At 54.0% G+C, this 23,902-nt stretch overlaps 1 protein-coding gene across 1 annotated transcript; it reads right to left on the bottom strand.

Annotated features, from left to right (window-relative positions):
* Positions 1-14,409: 14,409 nt before the first annotated feature.
* On the bottom strand, positions 14,410-18,005 carry LOC141992811 (uncharacterized). The gene is made up of 2 exons (XM_074962148.1): positions 15,594-18,005; positions 14,410-14,438 (listed from the first exon to the last, which is right to left on the bottom strand). The coding sequence occupies exons 1-2, from the start codon at positions 16,846-16,848 to the stop codon at positions 14,431-14,433; spliced, it is 1,263 nt and encodes a 420-aa protein (XP_074818249.1). The 5' UTR covers positions 16,849-18,005; the 3' UTR covers positions 14,410-14,430.
* Positions 18,006-23,902: the final 5,897 nt, after the last annotated feature.

The raw sequence follows: 23,902 nt of genomic DNA, 5'->3' as shown, positions 1-23,902 counted from the left end.
CAAACAAACTGAAGTCAGCCAGGTACTGGGGTAAAGGGGAGGGCAGAAAGGCTGCTAGGGGAAAATGGGGCAGGGAGCCAGGGACAAAGCTGGGGGGTGCTGAAGGGGTCAGTCCAGGATGGGGCGGGGGGCACGTGCGCCCACGTGCGCTTGCAAGGAAGAAAAAGAAAAAGTCAGTGCGGGCTGGCTGCTGCTGCAAGCCCAAAGGTGGTGAAAGGGGGCAGCAGGCCAAGCAAGCAGCGGAGTCCCAGAAGCAGGAGCTTGAGGCAGATGGTGAATGTCCGCTGGGGGTGGTGGAGGGGGCAGTGCTGACAGTGGTGGTGGTTGGGGGGTGGGGACACACTGATGGACTAGGGGGCAGGCTCCACGCCACACCCCCTGTGTCCCCGCAAACACAGTCAAAACCCCCACCACAAGAGCACAGTCCAAAAGTCACTCAGCTTTTCTGGCCCCCTCCACGGTGGTCTATAGAGTCTTTGTGCGCTCCCCCAGCAGCAGATGGCCTCGTCCCCTCCTCCTTCGGGGTCCGGCAGCTCTCAGGCAGCAGCAGCTCCAGGCAGCAGCCTAGTGGCCAGGCAGGCAGAGAGGACCCCTCGCCGGTGGTGTTGATGGTGGTGGTATCCACAGCAGCGGTAGGGGCAACGGCTGGGGTAGGGGTCCCTCACTCCCCCCCTCTGGGGAGCAGGCCAGCAGCCCCCCCCCCAAGGGGCTGCAGTTGGAATAGAAGCAACAGCACCCAAGGGTGGGTGGGTCCAGCAGCTGGTCAGCAACCAGGTAGGGGAGATGGCGTCTGGCCCGGCCAGGGGAGCAGCTGGAGCAGGGCAGCAGTAGCAGCAGCAGCAGCAGCAGCAGCAAGGGCCCACGGTCCAGGAGCAGCAGTCTCCCTCCTCCCTCCAGGCCAGTCAGGTGCAGCAGAGGAGTCCTATTGGGATCCAGGAAGTGGGCGGGCAAAGCTCGCCCACTGCTAAAGGATCCTCCCCCAGCCTAAGGGGGGATCCACAGGACCTAGAAACCAAATGATTACGTGGGACAACTAATGAAGAACAGGAACGGGAGTGTGGTCAAAGGGTCAAAAAAGGGAACCGGACGGGGACACCGAGCAGAGGACCCCGGACAGCGCCCACCGCTCCTCAAAGGCGTCAAGGGAGTCGGTGGACGCCGCCCAGAGGAACTCTGCCCGGAGGCGTGAACGGACTGAGGATCGGAAATAGGCCCCGCAGTCGCAGGAGACTCCATCGGCCAACCTCCTCACCCTGGTTTTATAGATGGCCACTTTAGCCAGGGCCAGGAGGAGGTTGACCAGGAGGTCCCGCGACTTAGTGGGGCCACGGACAGGGAGTGCATAAATAAGAAGGTGAGGAGAAAAGTGCAACCAAAACTTGAATAAAATATTGGTGAGGAGCCGGAATAGGGGCTGCAACCTGGCGCACTCCAGGTAGACGTGCGCCAGGGTTTCCCTCACGCCGCAAAAGGGGCAGGTGTCCGGGATTGGGGTAAACCGCGCCAAGTACACGCCCGTGCTCACGGCCCCGTGTAGGAGCCGCCAACTGATATCCCCGGCGGGCCTCGGGACTAAGGTGGAATAGAGGCTGGCCCACCGGGGCTCCTCACCCTCTAGAGGTGGCAGGAGATCCCGCCACTTTGTGTCAGGGCGGGACGCGAGGGTGAGGATATGAAGGGTGTGGAGCACGAGCGTGTAGAGATGTTGTTTTGGCGCGGTCTGGAACCGGACCGGCTGCAGATCGTGCAGCTGGCTCACGGTGAAGGGGCGGGGGGGTCGGTCGGGTCCACGGGGCAGGGGCCCGATGAAAAGGTCTGGAGGGCTTGGGGTGGAGGGTGGGCGGGGCACGCCCTCTCGCAGGACCCGGTCGAGGTAAACCCGAGCAGCGGGCGGCAAAGCGGCCCTCACCTCCTGAAGTACGCGCAGGGCAGTACGAGGTCTGGAGAGCCCCATGCGCTGAGCGAGCGTCAGGGGATCCAGCCAGTCTCCCCGGTCGTAGTCCAGGAGGTCTCCGACTTTGGTGACTTCTGCCAGGACCAACCTCTGGCGCACTGAGGGGGACTCCGCCGCCTGCACACGCAGGTAGGGGTTGTGTAGCAGGGGCTCCGCGAGGAGGTCTTCCTCCACGGAGGCCGCCACGGACCTGGTCGCTGCAAAGAGTTTCCAGGTCCGGAGGAGGTCCTGGTAGAAGACCGGCAGCCCGGAGAGGTCTCGCGGAAGACCCCTCGGATGGAGATAAAGGAGCTGCCGGTCATATCGGAGCCCTCGGAGGCGGCGCAGGAAGGCGTGCGCCAATATGCTCCATGCCGGACTACCTGCACCATAAAGGAGCCTCTGCAGGGCTTGGAGGCGGAAGACATGGACCTGAGTGCGGAGACACTTCAGGCCCTGCCCTCCCTCCTCCAGGGGCAGATGGAGAACCCCTGCAGAGACCCAGTGCAGTCCTGACCAGAAGAACTCCAGAATCAATTTCCGGAGGTTGGCCAGGAAATCCGGGGCCGGCACCAGGGTGTTGAGCCGGTACCAGAGCATGGACAGGACTAGCTGATTGAGCACCAATGCCCGCCCTCGAAAGGACAGACACCGGAGCAGTCCCGTCCATCTCCGGAGCCGCTCTGTCACCCTGCCCTCTAAACCTTGCCAGTTCTCCGGCGGAGACGGATGCGTGGCAGAAAGATAAACGCCGAGATAGAGCAGCGGACCCGCGCTCCACCGGATGGCTTGAAGCGCGGGTGGGAGGGAGCTCGCCTGCCGCCAGTCCCCTACCACCAAGCCAGAGCTCTTGACCCAGTTGACCCGGGCGGAGGAGGCTGCCGAGTACACAGCCTGGCAAGCCTCCACCCGCGCCAAGTTGCCCGGGTCCTGGACCACGAGGAGTACATCGTCGGCGTATGCCGACAGGACCAGCTGCAGCTCCGGCTCCCGTAGCGCCAACCCCGTCAACCTCCTGCGGAGGAGACAGAGGAAGGGCTCGATCGCCAGAGCGTACAGCTGGCCCGAGAGGGGGCACCCCTACCGTACTCCTCGCCCGAAGCTGACCGGTTCGGTCAGGGTCCAGTTGAGCCGGACCAGACACTCTGCGGAGGCGTACAGCACCTGGAGAAAACCCACAAACTGGGGACCCAAGCCAAACGCTCGCAGAGTGCCCAGGAGATACCCGTGATCCACCCTGTCGAACGCCTTCTCCTGATCCAGGGACAGGAGGGCGAACGACAGACCGTCCCTACACCCGAGTTCCAAAAGGTCCCGGACCAGATATAGGTTGTCGAAGATGGTGCGGCCCGGGACGGTGTAGGTCTGGTCTGGGTGGATCACGTCCGCCAGCACGGACCCCAGCCGCAGCGAGATGGCTTTCGCTACGACCTTATAGTCCGTGCTGAGGAGCGAGACGGGACGCCAGTTTTGTAAATCGCGGAGGTCCCCCTTCTTCGGCAATAAGGCGAGCGCGGCTCGCCTGCACGAAAGAGGGAGGACCCCGCTCTGCAGAGACTCGGCCCAGACGGTAACTAAGTCTGGGCCGAGGACGTCCCAGAACGCGCGGTAGAACTCCACGGTCAGCCCGTCCATGCCCGGAGTTTTATTGGTGGGCATGCGGCGGAGGGCTTCCGAGAACTCGGCCAGAGTGAGAGGCAGCTCTAGCCGGTCTCGGTCGCCCGCGCTGACCGTCGGGAGTTCGTCCCAGAGCACTCTGCAAGCGTTAGGATCGGTGGGATCCGGGGAGAAAAGGCCTGCGTAGAAGGCTCTGGCCCTCCCGCACATCTCCACCGGATCCGTGAGGGGGGTGCCGTCTTCTGCGAGGAGGCAAGTGACATGCTTCTTGGCCCCCCTCTTTTTCTCCAGGGCGTAGAAGAAGCGGGAGCCGCGATCCATCTCCCGAAGGAGGCGGATGCGGGATCGAACAAAAGCACCCCGGGCCCGAAGGTCCTCCAGGGCCCGGAGCTCCTCCCGTTTCTCCCGGCACGCTCCGCAGAGGGATGGATCCTCGGGGCTGGTGGCCAGACGTCTCTCCAGCTCTAAGACCTCCCGTTCCAACTGCCCTATCGCCGCATCCCTCCGTCGGCTGGCGCCCCGGGTGTAGTCACGGCAGAAGAGCCGGGCGCGCACCTTCCCTAGGTCCCACCACCGCCGCGCCGAGGGAAGGCACGTCGCTGCCCTCGCCAGGCCAACCAGAACTCCCAGAAGGATGCCACGAAGCCCACGTCCTCCAACAAGCTGTTATTAAAATGCCAATAGGCCGGCCCCGGCCTCTCTGCACAGAGAGAGACCGTCACGGTGGCCAGGTGATGATCGGAGAATGGGGCCGGCCGGATGCTGGAGGAGTGGGCCTGTGAAAGATGGAAACGTGAGAGATAGATGCGGTCCAACCGGGAGTAGCGCGACCGACGGGCCTCCACCCGGACAAAGGTGAACGTCGAGGCGTCGTCCGGGTGGTGGTCGCGCCAGACGTCCACCAGGGAGTGATGGTCCACTATCTCCTGGAGGACGTCTGCGGCGGCCGGGCACTGCTCGGTCCCCGAGCGGTCCCGCTCCTCGAGGGTTGTATTGAAGTCCCCGCCCAGGACCAGGCACTCTTGAGGATCCAAAGTGCCGAGGAAGGCGGACGCCTGCTGAAAGAAACGGAGCCGCTCCGGGCCCGATGTCGGGGCATAGATGTTGACAAGATTGACCACGAGCCCCTCCAAACGGACCCGGAGGTGCAGCAGGCGACCCGGCACAGCCTCGGCGACCCCCAGCACCTCGGGCCGTAGGTCAGGGGAGAACAGGGTCGCCACTCCAGCCTTACGAAGTGTGAGATGGCTAAAGTAGACCCTGTCCCCCCATTCCAGCCGCCAGCTAGCTTCGGCGGCCGGATCCGTATGGGTCTCCTGCAGGAAAATCACAGAGTACCCCCCTTCCTGAAGGAAGGAGAGTACCTGGCACCTGCGGAGACCCATCCTACAGCCCCGGGTGTTTAACGTGACGATGGTAAGGGGCTCCATGAGGAGGGCTGGGGGGGATCCTCACTGGCAGGGACGCTCGCGGTTCCCGGCGGGCCGCGCAACAATCCGTGACCTACCCCGTAGGTAATTAGGGAGTCACGGAAGAGGCGGACCCGCTGGTAAGTCGCGGCAGCCTGCTTCCCGGTCCTTTTACCCTCCCCCATGAGGGCCCTTGCGGCCCGGAGGATGAGATGGAAATCCCCCCATCGCTGCAGGGCGAGCTGCACCTTATTACGGGAGCCCCGGACGTCCTCAAGGAACTGCCGCAGCTCCTCCCGCAGCGTATGGGGGGCCGGGGCCACTAGCCCCCGGCTGTCCTCCGGAGGGATTGCCGACACAGCCCCGTGGCCCACCGAAATGGGCAGACAAGGGGCAGACCCCCGACGTGGCACCTGATGGGCTGGCGCCACGCAGCCCCCCGCAAACCCTGGCTCGAGTGGGGGCGGCGGAGGGAAGGTGGCAGCCCCTAGTGAGTCGGGACTGGGGAATACAGAAGCCGCTCCCTGGGGGCTATCCTCGAGGAGCGAGGAGATGACGGCCCCAGGGGCGGCAATGATAGCACGGGAAGTGGGGGGAACAGGGGCGGGGTTGACGTCAGGGGCAGGGCAGGGATCTGGAGTAAGGGCAAGGCAAGGGTTGGGTGCAGAGCCAGGGAGAGGGGCAAAGGTGGAATCCAGGGCCCTAGGAGGCAAGCCACTGGAAAAAGGCCCCTCTCGATCAGGCTCTGGGGGGTGGGGGTGGGGCAGGGGACCCTCTATGCTGCTGGGCTCCGGCGCCGTGGCCGGCATAATGGTCCCAGCACCGTCACCGGGGTCCTCGCCAGGGGAAGAGATCGGTCGCCCCACGCCCTCGAGGGGCAACCCGTGGGGCTCGGGTCCCAGCCGCAGCGCACCAGCAGTAGCCTCGGTGGGCTCGGCGGCTAACAGCGTGGTGCCACTCACGGCCGGGAAGATGGAGGAGCCCTGGGAACCCTTGGAGGCGGGAGCAAAGGTAGCGGTTAGGGGAAGGGGACATGGGGAAAGCGGGGCCGGGGTGAGGTCGCTCAGATCGAGGCTGGCTAGCAGAGGGTCGTCCTCCCCCTGGGTGACTGGGGTCAGACCTAGGGCCTCGATCTCCTCATAAATGGAGGGGAGCTCTCCTTCCACCACCCTGGAGGTCTCCCCGCTAGAGCCCGAGGCGACACTCGCCCCAAGGCTCACAGGGGTTGTGGATGGTAAGGGGGCAGGTGGGGTTATATCGGAGTCCTTGGGGGGAAGGGACTCTAAGGGAGGGACGGTACTGCCCTCCCGTGCTGCCACGTCTTCCCCAGCCGGCGCCAGGGGTTGGTATGCGCCCGTGGGCAAGACAGAGGGCTCGGCATCAACGCCCCCCTTCCTGGTCTTCCGGGGGGCTTCCGCATCGGTGGAGAGGGGCGGAGCTCGAGCCTTCTGCTTGCCCCGCTTCCCCTGGACTAGGGCCCAGCCCTCCATGGCATCATCGGGGGGCTGGCTAGCAGGGGTCGGGTCAGGGGGTAAGGATAATGGCTCAGGGACCGTGGGAGGCAACGGTGGGGCGGAAAAAGGGAGGGAAGAGTCCCCCTGGGGCGGGCCCTCTCCCACGCTAGGCGGCATCCCTGCCGCACCCTCCTCAAGGGGCCCCGCCGAGTTGCAGGCAGCAGAGGCGGGGCTCTCCCGCTCGTCTGGGCGTGCTTGGGGGAGCGCCCCTTGGGCCCGAGCGGGAGCAGTGATGGACTGGGTGGGAGGAGGGGCGGCTTCGGGCACCGGGCAGCCAGGGGCGCTGGCGATGACGGGGCCAGCGCCCTGCCGGGGCTCGGGGGCCCCGGATGCCTCTCCTTGCCGGGCCAAGGGGCAGTCCCTCCGGACGTGCCCTGTCGCCCGGCAGAGGTAGCACCGGGCCTCCCCCGTAGAATAATGCACCCGGTATTGGGCCCCCTGGTAGGGGATCAAAAAGGACCCCTCAAGCACCTCTCCGTCACGCGCCGCCGGCGGCAGTTGCAGCTGCACTTGCCGGCGGAACGAGAGGACGTGACGGAGGGCGGGGTCCTTGCAGCCCAAGGGGAGAGGGCTTAAAACCGAGATGGGCTTCCCCAGGGTAGAGAGGGCGGGTAACAGGGCGGCATTTGGAAGAAAGGGAGGGACAGAAGTCAGGACCAGGCGGACGCCCAGGTCGTCCAGCGGCTCGAGGGGGACGAACACGCCCCCCACCGCCAGGCCCTTCTCCACCGCCTCCTGGGCGGCGACCTCCGATGCCAGGAAGAAGACCACCTTTCCGTACATTTTGGAGGCCGCCACAATGGCTGTGGGCCCCACCACCCTCGCCAACGCCCGCACGTACGTCTCCACGTGGGGCGAGGCGGGCACCAGGAGGCAACGGACGCCGTGCTTCCTGGTCATGGTGGAAAAGGGGCCCCGGCCGTTATAGATGGTAGCGGAGGCGGCGGGCGGGAGAGATGATGGAACGGCGGGCGGGGGGGCTGCCGCCACCTGGGCGTACGCCCTGGGGGCCGAGGGAGGGACACCCGCAGAGCTGGTGGAAGGAGCAGCGGGGTGGGAGGCCGCGGCCGGTGGCGGGGCCGCGGCAGTGAGGGCAGTCCCTGCCATGGAGGGCCTGGACTTTTTGGCAGGGCCCTTCCCCTTCTTCCTACCCTGGCCCTTCCCGCCGGCTGGGGGGGCTCCCCCAGAATCTAAGGGGGGGAGGGACGTGGCAGCAACGGAGGTCACCCCGGTGCCCGCCGCTGCCGGCGCCCTGGCGGGGGCGGTGACAGGTGGTTCGGCAGCGGCGGCTGAGGTAGAGACTCGGGGGGGTGACGGAGGGGCAGGCGGGGGAGGGGTATCTGGGGCTGCTGGAGGGGCCCCACCCGTCGTATCCCCCGCCATAATGAGTAGGGAGGGAGGGAAGGACACCAGGAAAGGAGGGGAAAGGGGAGGCAGGTCAACCACTCCTCCCCGCTAGGCTGCAGGCAGGGGAGGAGGGCGCCAAAGGGGATGGGCTGGACAGGGGGGGCTTTCAAGGGCTTGTGGGGGGCAGTCACCGACTCGGGGTAGAAAACCGGCTCCTCTAGCTGCACTAGGGGAGGGGGGTCAGAACAACATTCGGGGAGTGCAGTGAGGTTGGGGCAAACTCAAACAGGGGAAGGGCACAAGCGCATGGGAGGGGACATGGGCGCACTGAGTAGGGGCCAACCGGGGTAGGGCTATCACATAGGGAGGGGGGAGAACCAGGCTGGAGGCAGGACAGGGAGCCTAGGGACTGGCTTCAGAGGCAAGGGCGGGGCAAACAAGCAAGGGCTGCAGAGGGAGAAGGGCGGGGCAGGCACACAAGCTGAAGTCAGCCAGGTGCTGGGGTAAAGGGGAGGGCAGAAAGGCTGCTAGGGGAAAATGGGGCAGGGAGCCAGGGACAAAGCTGGGGGGTGCTGAAGGGGTCAGTCCAGGATGAGGCGGGGGGCACGTGCGCCCACGTGCGCTTGCAAAAAAGGAAAAAAAGTCAGTGCGGGCTGGCTGCTGCTGCAAGCCCAAAGGTGGTGAAAGGGGGCAGCAGGCCAAGCAAGCAGCGGAGTCCCAGAAGCAGGAGCTTGAGGCAGATGGTGAGTGTCCGCTGGGGGTGGTGGAGGGGGCAGCGCCGACGGTGGTGGTGGTGGTGGTGGTTGGGGGGTGGGGACACACTGATGGACTAGGGGGCAGGCTCCACGCCACACCCCCTGTGTCCCCGCAAACACAGTCAAAACCCCCACCACAAGAGCACAGTCCAAAAGTCACTCAGCTTTTCTGGCCCCCTCCACAGTGGTCTACAGAGTCCGTGTGCGCTCCCCCAGCAGCAGATGGCCTCGTTCCCTCCTCCTTCGGGGTCCGGCAGCTCTCAGGCAGCAGCAGCTCCAGGCAGGAGCCCGGTGGCCAGGCAGGCAGAGAGGACCTCTCACCGGTGGTGTTGATGGTGGTGGTATCCACAACAGCAGTAGCGGCAACGGCTGGGGTAGGGGTCCCTCACTCCCCCCCTCTGGGGAGCGGGCCAGCAGCCCCCCCCTAAGGGGCTGCAGTTGGAATAGAAGCAACAGCACCCAAGGGTGGGTGGGTCCAGCAGCTGGTCAGCAACCAGGTAGGGGAGATGGTGTCTGGCCCGGCCAGGGGAGCAGCTGGAGCAAGGGCAGTAGTGGCAGCAGCAGCAAGGGCCCACGGTCCAGCAGCAGCAGCAGTCTCCCTCCTCCCTCCAGGCCAGTCGGGTTCAACAGAGGAGTCGAAGGTGGGTCTACTGGCCACTGGATGAATAGTTTTCTGGTCCCTGAGTGACCAGAGCAGGGGCTGCCCTAGAGCAATCAGGAACCTGCCAGAACCAATTAACACAGGCAAGCTAATCAAGCCACCTGGAGCCAATTAAGAACTTTCTAGATTCAATTATGGCAGGCAGGCTAATCAGGACACCCGGTTTAAAAAGGACCTCCCATCAGTTAGTAGGGGGGTGTGCCAGGAGCAGGTAGTGAGAAGGTGTACTGCTGGAGGAGTGAAGAGTTCAAGCGTGATCAGGGTTCTGGAGGAAGATCCTGCAGTGAGGATATAGAAGGTGCTGGGGGGAAGGCAATGGGGAAGTAGCCCAGGGAGTTGTAGCTGTCATGCAGCTGATACAGGGAACATTGTGGACAGCTGTTATCCACAGGGCCCTGGGCTGGAACCCAGTGTAGCAAGTGGGCCTGGGTTCCCCCCCCAACTCCTGATCGGACACAGGAGGAGTTGACCTGGTCTGTGAGAAACACCAGAAGGGAAGGCCTAAATTGGAAAGGGATCTGCCCTGTCCCTGACCCACTAGGTGGGACACAGAGACTGCGGGGATTGTTCTCCGTTTTCCCCCATGCTGGCCAGTGATGAGGTTAGCTGAGTGGATGGCACATTTGAGTCACTAGCAAGAATGGCCAAACTGAGGGCTGCTGTGAATCTTTGAGGCAAGCAAATACACCAATAAGTGCAGGACCCACCGAGGCAGAGGAGGAACTTTGTCACAACATATATAAACTAAATATTTCCCCTTTCATACTGATTAAATATGAATAGTACTATAGTTAAGATTTTGTCACTGTTTTTAATAAAAGTCACAGACAAAAATTCATGGAAGCCTGTGACTTGTCTGTAATTTTTATTAAAAATAACAGGGGGCTGACTACTGGGGGAGACTGACAGCTGCACTACCCACTGCCTGTGTCAGCTGACAGCTCCGGGACCCCAGTTGTCTGTGTTGGCTCAGAGATCCAGGGCCAGCAACTTGGAGCTCCAGGGCCCCCGCCACTTGCCCACAGTGGCTGACAGTTCCAGGGCCCCTGTCACCCTGCAGCATGGGGCTGAAGCAGAAAATGTCAGAGGTCTCAGATCCTGGGAACTACAGGCCAGTCAGCCTCACCTCAGTCCCTGGAAAAACCATGGAGCAGGTCCTCAAGGAAACCATTTTGAAGCACTTGGAGGAGAGGAAGGTGTTCAGGATCAGTCAGCATGGATTCACCAAGGACAAGTCATGCCTGACTAATCTAATTGCCTTCTATGATGAGATAACTGGCTCTGTGGATCAGGGGAAAGCAGTGGACATGTTGTTCCTTGACTTTAGCAAAGCTTTTGACACAGTCTCCTACAGTATGCTTGCCAGCAAGATGAAGTATGGGCTGGATGAATGGACTATAAAGGTGGATAGAAAGCTGGCTAGATTGTCGGGCTCAATGGGTAGTGACCAATGGCTCCATGTCTAGTTGGCAGCCGGCACCAAGGGGAGTGCCCCAAGGGTCGGTCCTGGGGCCGGTTTTGTTCAATATCTTCATTAATGATCTGGAGGATGGCATGGATTGCACCTTCAGCAAGTTTGCAGATGACACTAAACTGGGAGGAGAGGTAGATACGCTGGAGGGTAGGGAGAGGATACAGAGGGACCTAGACAAATTAGAGGATTGGGCCAAAAGAAATCTGAGGTTCAACAAGGACAAGTGCAGAGTCCTGCACTTAGGACAGAAGAATTCCATGCACCACTACAGACTAGGGACTGAATGGCTAGGCAGCAGTTCTGCAGAAAAGGACCTAGGGGTGACAGTGGATGAGAAGCTGGATATGAGTCAACAGTGTGCCCTTGTTGCCAAGAAGGCCAATGGCATTCTGGGCTGTATAAGGAGGGGCATTGCCAGCAGATCGAGGGACGTGATCGTTCTCCTCTACTTGACATGGGTGAGGCCTCATCTGGAGTACTGTGTCCAGTTTTGAGCCCCACACTCCAAGAAGGATGTGGAAAAATTGGAAAGCATCCAGCAGAGGGCAACAAAAATGATTAGGGGACTGGAACACATGACTTATGAGGATAGGCTGAGGGAACTGGGATTGTTTAGTCTGCCAAAGAGAAGAATGAGGGGGGATTTGATAGCTGCTTTCAACTACCTGAAAGGGGGTTCCAAAGAGGATGGATCTAGACTGTTCTCAGTGGTAGCAGATGACAGAACAAGGAGTAACGGTCTCAAGTTGCAGTGGGAGAGGTTTAGGTTGGATATTAGGGAAAACTTTTTCACTAGGAGGGTGGTGAAACACTAGAATGCGTTACCTAGGGAGGTGGTAGAATCTCCTTCCTTAGAAGTTTTTAAGGTCAGGCTTGACAAAGCCCTGGCTGGGATGATTTAGTTGGAGATTGGTCCTGCTTTGAGCAGGGGGTTGGACTAGATGACCTCCTGAGGTCCCTTCCAACCCTGATATTCTATGTGTTTGTGGGAAACTGTGTTCCAAATCTAGTTCTCTTCAGTTAGAGGTTGGCCATGAAGTCTGTAGATGACAAAATAATTTGTCTCAAGTATGACAAGGGTTAGAATTTTTCTCTAGAAATGTTCCACGGGAGGAGAGAAGGAAGACTGTGGAGTTCTAAATGTTTGCAAGGAGCCAGAACAGGGTAAGCCATGTGGAAGCTAACACAGCATCCTGATGATTCCATCATGGCTTCTGACCCAATCCTGGGTGCTGATTCCTGCAAGTTGGGGCAATGTGTGTGTTCAGCCTGAGTTATGGCATAGTGTGTTGTCAAGGTTCCTCCCCAACTCTGAACTCTAGGGTACAGATGTGGGGACCTGCATGAAAGCCTCCTACGCTTACTTTCACCAGCTTAGGTTAAAACTTCCCCAAGGTACAAATTAATTTTATCCTTTGTCCCTGGATCTCCACTGCCACCACCAAACTCTAACTGGGTTTACTGGGAAACGTAGTTTGGACACGTCTTTCCCCCCAAAATCCTCCCAATCCTTGCACCCCACTTCCTGGGGAAGGTTTGGTAAAAATCCTCACCAATTTGCATAGGTGACCACAGACCCAAATCTTTGGATCTGAGAACAATGAAAAAGCATTCAGTTTTCTTACAAGAAGACTTTTAATAGAAGTAAAGAAATCCCCTCTGTAAAATCAGGATGGTAGATAATTAGATTCAAAACATAGAGAATCCCTCTAGGCAAAACCTTAAGTTGCAAAAAGGACACACAGACAGGAATATTTATTCTATTCAGCACAGTTTTTTGTCAGCCATTTAAAGAAATCATAATCTAACACATGCTAGATTACTTACTAAAGTTCTAAGACTCCATTCCTGTTCTATCCCCGGCAAAAGCAGCATACAGACAGACACAGACCCTTTGTTTCTCTCCCTCCTCCCAGCTTTTTGAAATTATCTTGTCTCCTCATTGGTCATTTTGGTCAGGTGCCAGCGAGGTTACCTTTAGCTTCTTAACCCTTTACAGGTGAGAGGATTTTTCCTCTGGCCAGGAGGGATTTTAAAGGGGTTTACCCTTCCCTTTATATTTATGAAACGCCCCCCCAAATCTCAGCCAGGGTGAAACGCTGGCTGGGATTTCTTCCTGGAGCTCTAGGAAAAAGAGTTAATAAGGCACATGCACCTCTAAATATACTACCAAGTACATAAAGACTAACAATATTTTCCACATCTCAAGGACGATTTTAACCAGTTGATTCTGGGAAACTTTTACGGGAGAGTGCATCAGCCACTTTGTTAGAAGCTCCTGACATGTGTTGGATGTCGAAATCAAAATCTTGGAGAGCTAAACTCCACCGAAAAAGTTTTTTGTTATTTCTTATGGTGGTATGAAGCCACTGTAGTGCAGCATGGTCAGTTTGCAGGTGGAAACGCCATCCCCAAACATATGGGCGTAGCTTTTCCAGGGCATAGACAATGGCGTAACATTCTTTTTCACTGACTGACCAGTTGCTTTCCCTCTCAGTTTTTTGCTGAGAAACACTACAGGGTGGAATTCTTGATCAGGTCCTTTCTGTATTAAAACTGCTCCCACACCATGCTCGGACGCATCTCTGGTTACTAGGAACGGTTTGTCAAAGTCTGGGGCCCTTAGTACAGGGTCAGACATGAGTGTCGCTTTAAGCTGGTTAAAGGCCTTCTGACACTTTTCGGTCCACTGAACGGCATTTGGCTGTTTCTTTTTGGTTAGGTCTGTCAGTGGGGCGGCGATTTGGCTGCATTGCGGTACAAATCGTCTGTAATAACCGGCCAAGCCTAAGAAGGATTGAACCTGTTTCTTTGACTTTGGGACAGTCCACTTTTGGATAGCATCCACTTTGGCCTGTAGAGGGCTGATAGTTCCTTGACCCACCTGGTGCCCAAGGTAAGTCGCTCTGTTTAGGCCTATTTGACACTTCTTAGCCTTAACAGTTAGTCCTGCCTCCCTTATGCGCTCAAGGACTTTTTGTAGATGTTCCAGGTGTTCTGCCCAGGAATCCGAAAATGTGGCCACATCGTCAAGGTAGGCGACTGCATATTCTCCTAATTCCGCTAGGAGACCATCTACAAGTCTTTGGAAGGTGGCGGGTGCATTTCGCAGCCCAAAAGGGAGTACATTAAATTCATACAGCCCGAGATGTGTGGTGAAGGCTGACCTTTCCTTGGCAGATTCATCTAGCGGTACCTGCCAGTACCCCTTGGTTAAGTCCAAGGTAGAGATGAACTGGGCCTGTCCCAGTTTCTCTAATAGTTCATCTGTGCATGGCATTGGATAGTTGTCTGGGCGAGTTACAGCATTTAGCTTATGGTAGTCCACGCAAAAACGTATTTCCCCATCTGGTTTGGGAACTAGAACCACTGGAGATGCCCATGCACTTCCAGAGGGGCAGATTACCCCCATCTGTAACATATCCTGGATCTCCCGTTCTACAGCAGTTTTAGCTTGAGGAGACACCCAGTAAGGTTGGACTTTAATTGGATGAGCATTACCTGAGTCAATGGAATGGTATGCCCATTCAGTCAGTCCTGGGGTGGCTGAGAACGTTGGCGCGTAGCTAGTGCACAGCTCCTGGATCTGCTGTCGCTGCACACGCCCAAGGGTCATGGAGAGGTTCACCTCTTCCACACCACCAGCACTTTTCCCTTCATAGTAGACACCTTCAGGCCACTCAGCGTCCTCTCCTCCCTGGGCTGTAAACTGACAAACCTTTAATTCTCTGGAATAAAAGGGCTTTAGAGAATTAATATGGTACACCTTAGGCTTTCGGTTGGAGGTGGGGAATGCTATGAGATAATTAACAGCTCCCAGGCGCTCCTGGGCCGTGAATGGCCCTTCCCATGATGCTTCCATTTTATGGACCTGGAGCGCCTTTAAGACCATGACCTGGTCCCCTACTTTGAAGGAATGCTCTCTGGCATGTTTATCATACCAGGCTTTTTGCTCTTTTTGAGCATCCTGTAAGTTTTCTTTAGCAAGGGCTAAAGAGGTTCGGAGGGTGTTTTGTAGGTTGGTTACAAAGTCCAGAATGTTAGTTCCTGGAGAAGGTGTAAATCCCTCCCATTTCTGCTTCACCAACTGTAATGGCCCCTTAACCTCACGGCCATATACAAGTTCAAATCGGGAAAACCCTAAACTGGGGTGTGGTACAGCTCTGTAGGCAAAGAGCAACTGCTGCAACACTAGGTCCCAATCATTGGAGTGCTCATTTACGAATTTACGTATCATGGCCCCCAAAGTTCCATCAAACTTCTCCACCATGCCATTTGTTTGATGGTGGTAAGGAGTGGCAACCAAGTGATTTACCCCATGAGCTTCCCAAAGGTTTTCCATAGTTCCTGCCAGGAAATTAGTCCCTGCATCTGTGAGGATGTCAGAGGGCCAACCTACCCTGGCAAAAATGTCTGCTAGTGCCTAGCACACACTTTTAGCCGTGGTGTTGCTTAGAGCTACTGCTTCCAGCCATTGGGTGGCCAAATCCATGAAAGTCAGTATGTACTGCTTTCCTCTGGGTGTCTTTTTCGGAAAAGGACCCAGAATATCCACAGCTACTCGCTGAAATGGAACTTCAATGATGGGGAGTGGCTGGAGAGGGGCTTTGACCTGATCTTGGGGTTTTCCCACTCTTTGGCATACTTCACAAGACCGGACATAGGTAGAAACATCCTTGCCCATTCCCTCCCAGTGGAATGACTCCCCCAAACGGTCATTGGTCCTGTTCACCCCAGCATGGCCACTAGGGTGATTGTGGGCTAAGCTCAAGAGCTTGGCCCGGTATTTAGTTGGAACTACCAACTGTCTCTGAGGATGCCAGTCTTCCTGGTGTCCACCAGAAAGAGTTTCCTTGTATAAAAGGCCTCTTTCTACAACAAACCTGGATCGATTAGAAGAGCTGAGAGGCTTGCTTCGTGCTGCCGTCCAAGCTCTCTGGAGGCTTTCATCTCTTCTTCCTGTTCGGTCTGGAACTGTTCCCTTGATGCTGGAGACATCAGTTCCTCATTGGATTGTGGACCTATGCTTGGTCCCTCTGGAAGCAATGTAGGGGATGGGGCTGTTTCCGTTGACTGTGAACCGCTTTCCGCTGGGACACTCTGTTGGGGTTCAAGCTCTGGCTGAGCCTCTTGTGTAGGGTTATGGGCTGCTGCTGGTTCAGGTTCGGTGGGGCCCTCTGGTGTTGAGGTTGCAAGTACTGGATTCAGTGCTGGCAATGGGTCTGGTGTTGGTTGTTCCGCTGGTTCCGGTTCTGGGACTGGTTCCGTCTGGGTCTCTGGGACTGGATCCACTACTGCTGTTGCAGACATTGGCCTGGGGTCTGGGTCCATCACCTCTGACCGGGTCCTGATAGAAGTTTCCGGAACAGAGCTAGGCCTCACGGCTTGTTTAGCCTGGCTGCGGGTGACCATTCCCACCCTCTTGGCCCGCTTCACATGATTGGCCAAGTCTTCCCCCAACAGCATGGGGATGGGATAATCATCATAGACTTCAAAAGTCCATGTTCCTGACCAGCCCTGGTACTGGACAGGCAACTTGGCTGTGGGCAAATCGAAAGAGTTGGACTTGAAGGGTTGAATCGTCACTGGGATCTCTGGGTTGATTAAATTGGGGTCCACTAAGGAAGCATGGATAGCTGACACTTGTGCTCCAGTGTCCCTCCACGCGGTGACCTTCTTCCCGCCCACACTCACAGTTTCCCTCTGCTCCAAGGGTATCTGGAAGGTATCTGGGCCTGCGGACCTCTGGTGTGATTCCGGTGCAATGAACTGTAATCTGTTGGGGTTCTTGGGGCAGTTGCCCTTTACATGCCCCAGCTCGTTACATTTAAAACATCGTCCAGCTGACGGGTCACTGGGGCGAGGTGCGTTGCTGGAGAACGGGGTGGTGGGACGATAAGGGGTCTGGAGGGTTCTTTGGGAGGTAGGTGGGCCTTTGGGCGGCCCCCAGTAATAGGGTGTGGTCTGGGGTTGTCCCTTCTGGTCTCCGCTCCAACTGCGACCAGTTTTCTTCTTCTCTGCCACCTCTACCCATCTGGCTCCAATCTCTCCTGCCTCGATTACAGTTTTGGGCTTCCCATCTAGGATGTATCTTTCTATTTCCTCAGGAACACCCTCTAAGAATTGTTCCATTTGCATTAGGAAGGACAAATTTACTGGAGATTCAACACTTGCTCCTGATATCCAGGCATCCCAATGTTTCACAATGTGGCAGGCATGTCAGGTAAATGACACGTCTGGTTTCCACCTTAGGGCTCTGAACCTCCAACGAGAATGCTTGGGTGTTATCCCCATTCTGACTCTCGCCTTGGATTTAAACAGTTCATACTTGTTCATGTGTTCTTTCGGCATTTCAGCTGCCACCTCAGCTAAGGGTCCACTGAGCTGCGGCCTCAGCTCTACCATGTATTGGTCTGTAGAGATGCTGTACCCAAGGCAGGCCCTTTCGAAGTTTTCTAAGAAGGCCTCAGTATCATCGCCTGCCTTGTAGGTGGGGAAATTTCTGGGATGGGAAGTGATACCTGGAGAAGGATTGCTAGGATTTGTTGGTATATTCTGCTGAGCCTTTACCTTCTCCATCTCCAGTGCATGCTTCCTCTCTTTTTTCCTTCTCCTCCTCCACATGCTTCCTCTCTTTTTTCTTCTCCTCCTCCACATGCTTCCTTGCCTCCATTTCCCTCCTGTGGGCAGCCTCCTATACCTCCTTCTCCAGCCGCATGAGTTCTATCTGTCTTTCATGTTCCTTTTGTTTTTCCTCAGCCTGAAATCTGGCTAATTCCAGCTTTTGTTGAGCAGTGGATTTTGTCATCCTAACCTCTCTGTTTTTAACTAACTTTACCCCCGAGGTTTAGAAATAAACAAACAAAACTTGGCTGTAAAATTTTGCTGTGCTGGAATAGGATACCTATTCTCTGATAGTGATTGTCAGCCTACAGAAAAAGACAATTCCCTTTGTCTCTGCTCTGGCCCCAAATCAAAGCAAAAATCCTCCAACTACTTGGAAACCTGCTTACCAGCAGCCTAAAGGAAAAACCTTTTCAAACCGGTGCTCCTTGTAAAAAAAATCAAAATCCTTAAAAAAAAAAAAACCCTGCCACTTTTGTCTCCAGGCAAATGGGTAGAACACCCCACCCTCTTTACTTTTAGGGAAAAAAAAACTGGTTTGGAAGACTGTGAATTTCCCTGCAGGAGTTAAGTACCCTGCCTCCAGGCAAGAAAACCTGCAATTCACAAAGATAATCCCCTTTTGTCTCTGCTCTGGCCCCAAAGCAGAGAAAAAGCTAGCTGCTTTCAGTTGAACCTCCTTTCCAGCAGCCCCAAAGGAAAAAAAAATTTCCTTTTTAAAATCTGTATTTCTAGTTCAAAAAATCTCAAATTGATTTCAAAATGATTTCAGGTTAATCCCACCACTCTGCCACCATGTCAAGGTTCCTCCCCCACTCTGAACTCTAGGGTACAGATGTGGGGACCTGCATGAAAACCTCCTAAGCTTACTTTCACCAGCTTAGGTTAAAACTTCCCCAAGGTACAAATTAATTTTATCCTTTGTCCCTGGATCTCCACTGCCACCACCAAACTCTAACTGGGTTTACTGGGAAACGTAGTTTGGACACGTCTTTCCCCGCAAAATCCTCCCAACCCTTGCACCCCACTTCCTGGGGAAGGTTTGGTAAAAATCCTCACCAATTTGCATAGGTGACCACAGACCCAAACCCTTGGATCTGAGAACAATGAAAAAGCATTCAGTTTTCTTACAAGAAGACTTTTAATAGAAGTAAAGAAATCCCCTCTGTAAAATCAGGATGGTAGATACCTTACAGGGTAATTAGATTCAAAACATAGAGAATCCCTCTAGGCAAAACCTTAAGTTACAAAAAGGACACACAGACAGGAATATTCATTCTATTCAGCACAGTTCTTTTCTCAGCCATTTAAAGAAATCATAATCTAACACGTACCTAGCTAGATTACTTACTAAAGTTCTAAGACTCCATTCCTGGTCTATCCCTGGCAAACGCAGCATACAGACAGACACAGACCCTTTGTTTCTCTCCCTCCTCCCAGCTTTTGAAAGTATCTTGTCTCCTCATTGGTCATTTTGGTCAGGTGCCAGCGAGGTTACCTTTAGCTTCTTAACCCTTTACAGGTGAGAGGATTTTTCCTCTGGCCAGGAGGGAATTTAGAGGGGTTTACCCTTTCCTTTATATTTATGACAACCCCATGCCCCAAGTAGACAAACTATTAGACCAGCTGGGCAAGGCCCAGTATATCACACCAAAATCACGGGAAAACTGCATTTTCCACCCTATTTGGCCTCTAGCAGTTTTGGCCTATGCCCTTTGAACACCATGGTACCCCAGCAACATTTCAATGGCTCATGGTTTGAGCTCTGCAACCACATGCCTTTTCCACAATAAAAAAGGGGGAGCTCACTGCGAAGTGGGCCATGGACTCTCTACAATATTATCTCCTGGGAAATCCATTCAAGGTTATCACTGAGCAGGCCCTCTTAAGGTGGTTAAATGCCAGAAAAGATACAAATCCCTGGCTTATGCACTGGCACCTGGCTCTCCAGCACTATGCCTTCCAAACACAGGCACCGACTCCGTGGGCACTTCAGGGCTGGAGGACGCATGGAAAAAAAATAGCTGGTGCTTAGCACCCACTGGCAATAGTGCCGCAGCCCCAGCCAGGGATCCATAGTTCCTGGGCAGCTCCACCCCCATCAATCCGTTGATAGATGGCTGTGTTAATTGCCTATCACCTGTTCAACTTTTGTGGCCGCTGGGTTCACTGTAGCAGAGGCTGACCCAGCCCTGCTTCAGCCCTCGGTGGGGTGTGTGGCCCCTTCTCCAGCGGCATCGGGCAGCTGTTCCACTTCTCCAGCCAGGGTTAGGGGTGGGTGAGGGAGAAAGCACAGGGCTCCCTCTGCTCTGCAGAAGTCCAGCCTGATCAGCAGCGCTGAGACCCTGTTTACCTGGGTCGCCCCACCTTGTACCTAGAACTCCTGGACAAGCGCCAGTTCCTAGCCGCTCCAACTGCAGGAAGTACTAGATGAGTCCTGTTTCAGGCAGAGGGACTCTGGCTGGGGGTGGGGGGCACTGCAGTGTCGGGAGAGGGTGAGGAGAGTCCACCATGGGCACAATTTAGGGGTGGGGGTGTGACGGGTTCGGTCACAGAGACCCCATTGGGACTTTCACCTGATGTGCTGAAACTACCTCTGAGCCCATTTTCTTTAATATCTTGGGACTCCAGAACCCTGTTTTGTTGAGCCAGACATGCTAGCCTGCTGCAACACAGAGCCAGGGTCTGAACCACACCCACAAAGCTGCAGACTTAACTGAAAATAGCTCAGCAAGTACTCCTGTCTTCAGCACTCAGACACCCAGCTTCCAATGGGATCCAAACCCCAAATAAATTCGTTTTACTATATATAAAGCTTATACAGGGTAAACTCATAAATTGTCTGCCCTCTATAACTCTGATAGAGAGATATGCACAGGTGTTTGCGCCCCCAGGTATTAATCACTTACTCTGGGTTAATTAATAAACAAAAGGGATTTATTAAGTATAAAAAGTAGGATTTAAGTAGTTTCAAATAATAACAGCCAGAACAAAGTAAATTACCAAGCAAAATAAAACAAAACTCGCAAGTCTAAGCCTAATACATTAAGAAACTGAATACAGGTAAATCTCACCCTCAGAGATGTTCCAATAAGCTTCTTTCACAGACTAGACTCCTTCTTAGTCTGGGCCCAATCTTTTTCCCTGGTACAGTCTTTTTTAGTCCAGCTCAGGTGGTAACTAGGGGATTTCTCATGACTGGCAGCCCCCTTTGTTCTGTTCCACCCCCTTTTATAGCTTTGGCACAAGGCACAAATCTTTTGTCTCTCTGGATCCCCAGCCCTCCTTCTAAATTGAAAAGCACCAGGTTTAAGATAGAGTCCAGTTCAGGTGACATGATCATATGTCACTGTAAGACCTTCTTTATTACCTAGTAGCTGGAAGACACGCACATAGGAAGGCTTGCAGGTAAACAAACCTATTCACAGTTCATTGATTCTGAATCACCCTTAACATGTTTACATCAGTAACACAAGTTTATATCTTATTCTCCTAACTCCACACATAGAAATAATATAAGCAAACAAATAGGATCAACACACTTGGTAGATCATAAGCTTTGTAATGATATCTTACAAGAGACCTTTTTCATGAAGTATATTCCAGTTACATCATATTCACATTTGTGAACATATTTCCATAAAATATATGGAGTGCAACGTCACACCCTCCTCCTGAACATACTGCCAGAGTCTTGGACACTGTCCATGGTGGAGGCAGTATGTCATAAACATACAGCTAAGGGTAGCATAAAATCCCTCCTTTACCTGTAAAGGGTTAAGAAGCTCAGATAACCTGGCTGGCACCTGACCAAAAGGACCAATAAGGGGAGAAGATACTTTCAAATCTGTGGGGGGGGGGAGGTTTTTCTTTGTCTCTTTGTGTGTGTTCTCTTGGAGACAAAGAGAGAGACCAAGCAAGTAATCTAGCTCCTACTGAATGATACATCTAACTTACAAAAAATAGTAAGTAATAGCAAGGAAATGCGTTAGAGAGCTGTAGCTCACGAAAGCTCATGCTCAAATAAATTGGTTAGTCTCTAAGGTGCAACAAGTACTCCTTTTCTTTTTGAGAATACAGACTAACACGGCTGTTACTCTGAAACCTGAGAGTATCTTTTGTTTTAGCTTGTGAATTTTCCCTGTGCTAAGAGGGAGGTTTATCCCTGTTTTTTGTAACTTTAAAGTTTTGCCTCGAGGGGAATCCTCCGTGTTTTGAATCTTATTACTCTGTAAAATTACCTTCCATCCTGATTTTACAGAGGTGTTTCTTCTACTTTTTTCCCCTTTATAATAAAGTTCTGTTTTTTAAGAAGCTGATTGGTTTTTAGTGTCCTAAAAACCAAGGGTCTGTTCTATGCTCACCTGGTTTACCTATTTGGTTGGTAGATTATTCTCAAGCCTCCCCAGGAAAGGGGGTGAAGGGGCTTGGGGAGATATTTTAGGGAAATGAACTCCAAGTGGTCCTTTTCCTGAAGCTTTGTCTAACTCACTTGGTGGTGGCAGCAGTACCCATCCAAGGACAAAGAAGGATTTGTACCTTGGGGAAGTTTTTAACCTAAGCTGGTAGAAATAAGCTTAGGGGGGTCTTTCATGTGTGTCCCCACATCTGTACTCTAGAGTTCAGAGTGGGGAGGGAACCTTGACACAGTACATGTAAAATCCCTCTTTGTCTCTGGTTACACACCCTCCCAGTACCTCTAAACCCTGTGATGTCATTCAGAGGTGTCCTACCAAGGTGCAGAGTTCCTGGTCTCTGGATGCCTGAAAACATGTTGGTGTGCAGTATTGTTAACAGAATGCAGATAGCACTATCTGTTAAATTGTAGGTGTCTTGGCATTTGGCCACCAAGCCTGTTATGCTTTTGCTGCTGTGCCAAGCTTCCAGCCTGTTTACAGGGAAAAGCTGAAAAGCAACCTGCTTGTGGGACTGTCTTGTCACCATCCCTAGCATGTACACAAGTTTTTTCCACAAATCAGGTATGTCACACATCTTTAAAGGGTTTACCATTATTATTAACTCCTTTGTCTTGACCCATAGATGAAGTAGCAAAAGACACAAGATTAACAGCCAATTTATGACAGACAGATTTTGTTCACACAGTTCGGCTTATTCAGTGTCCTATTCCATTTTCCAATCCCTTTGTGTATCATGGTAGGTGTTCAGACACAGATACATCTGTCTCTTTGGAGAAGGCTCTTAATTCAGGTATGGGTTTGGGGATTTGGCAAGGAAAGGGTGCACTACAACCATGCCTGCCTTCGGCCACTCCCTCTGGAATCCCTTACCCCACCCACTTGTGAAGTTTCCCAAATGCAAAGTTTTTCTTTCTCCTGCCTTGAAGAGACAGTTTTCTCTCTTACAAGCATAGCTGGTGTCATAAAAATGAAGGGAAGGGTAACAACCTTTCTGTACACAGTGCTATAAAATCCCTCGTGGCCAGAGGCAAAACCCTTTCTCCTGTAAAGGGTTAAGAAGCTAAGATAACCTCGCTGGCACCTGACCAAAATGACCAATGAGGAGAAAAGATACTTTCAAATCGGGGGGACAAAGGGTCTGTCTGTGTGATGCTTTTGCCAGGAACAGTTCAGGAATGCAGTCTCAGACCTTCTGTTAGTTAGTAAGTAATCTACCTAGAAATGCGTTAGATTTCCTTTTGTTTAATGGCTGGTAAAATAAGCTGTGCTGAATGGAATGTATATTCCTGCTTTTGGGTCTTTTTGTAACTTAAGGTTTTGCTTAGAGGGATTCTCTATGTTTTGAATCTGATTACCCTGTAAGGTATTTACCATCCTGATTTTACAGAGGTGATTCTTTTACCTTTTCTTTAATTAAAATTCTTCTTTTAAGAACCTGATTGATTTTTCATTGTTCTTAAGATCCAAGGGTTTGGGTCTGTGTTCACCTGTACAAATCGGTGAGGATTTTTATCAAGCCTTCCCCAGGAAAGGGGGTGTAGGGCTTGGGGGGATATTTTGGGGGACGACGTCTCCAAGTGGGCTCTTTCCCTGTTCTTTGTTTAACATGCTTGGTTGTGGCAGCATATGGTTCAAGGACAAGGCAAAGTTTGTACCTTGGGAAGTTTTTAACCTAAGTTGGTAAGAATAAGCTTAGGGGGTCTTTCATGCAGGTCCCCACATCTGTACCCTAGAGTTCAGAGTGGGGAAGGAAGAACAACGGAGTGCTTTGGATTGGTAAGATCGCCTCGGTGACCCAACTCTCTGTTCCAAAAAGGTCAACTGGGAGGTCTCTCCCCTCCAGGAGATTTGACCCCCAGTTTTCCCTTAAAACCTGACCTACAGGTGAAGGCTCTGGCATTTCAGATGCAGATCCTTCACCCTCCTCCTGGGGAAATGCCTTCCTACAAAAGGTGGACAGACCCTCCTGTCCCCCCTCACCTTCTGTCTGGACTTCCCTCTCTGGGCTCCCCTTTGAGGTAGACACTCCTGTGTCCCCCAAAAGGGAAGGTGACCCTGATCCAGCTGTGGGCTCACAGTTACCAGTTATAACAGACCCTTCACTGGCCAGCACAATCCCCTGCCCCCATCTTTCACTCAGGTTGGGCTTG

This window comes from Natator depressus, chromosome 8, assembly GCF_965152275.1.
Source record: "Natator depressus isolate rNatDep1 chromosome 8, rNatDep2.hap1, whole genome shotgun sequence".
Classification (NCBI taxonomy): domain Eukaryota; kingdom Metazoa; phylum Chordata; order Testudines; family Cheloniidae; genus Natator; species Natator depressus.
Note: the sequence above shows the minus strand (reverse complement) of the source record. Positions and strands in the feature narration are given on the sequence as shown.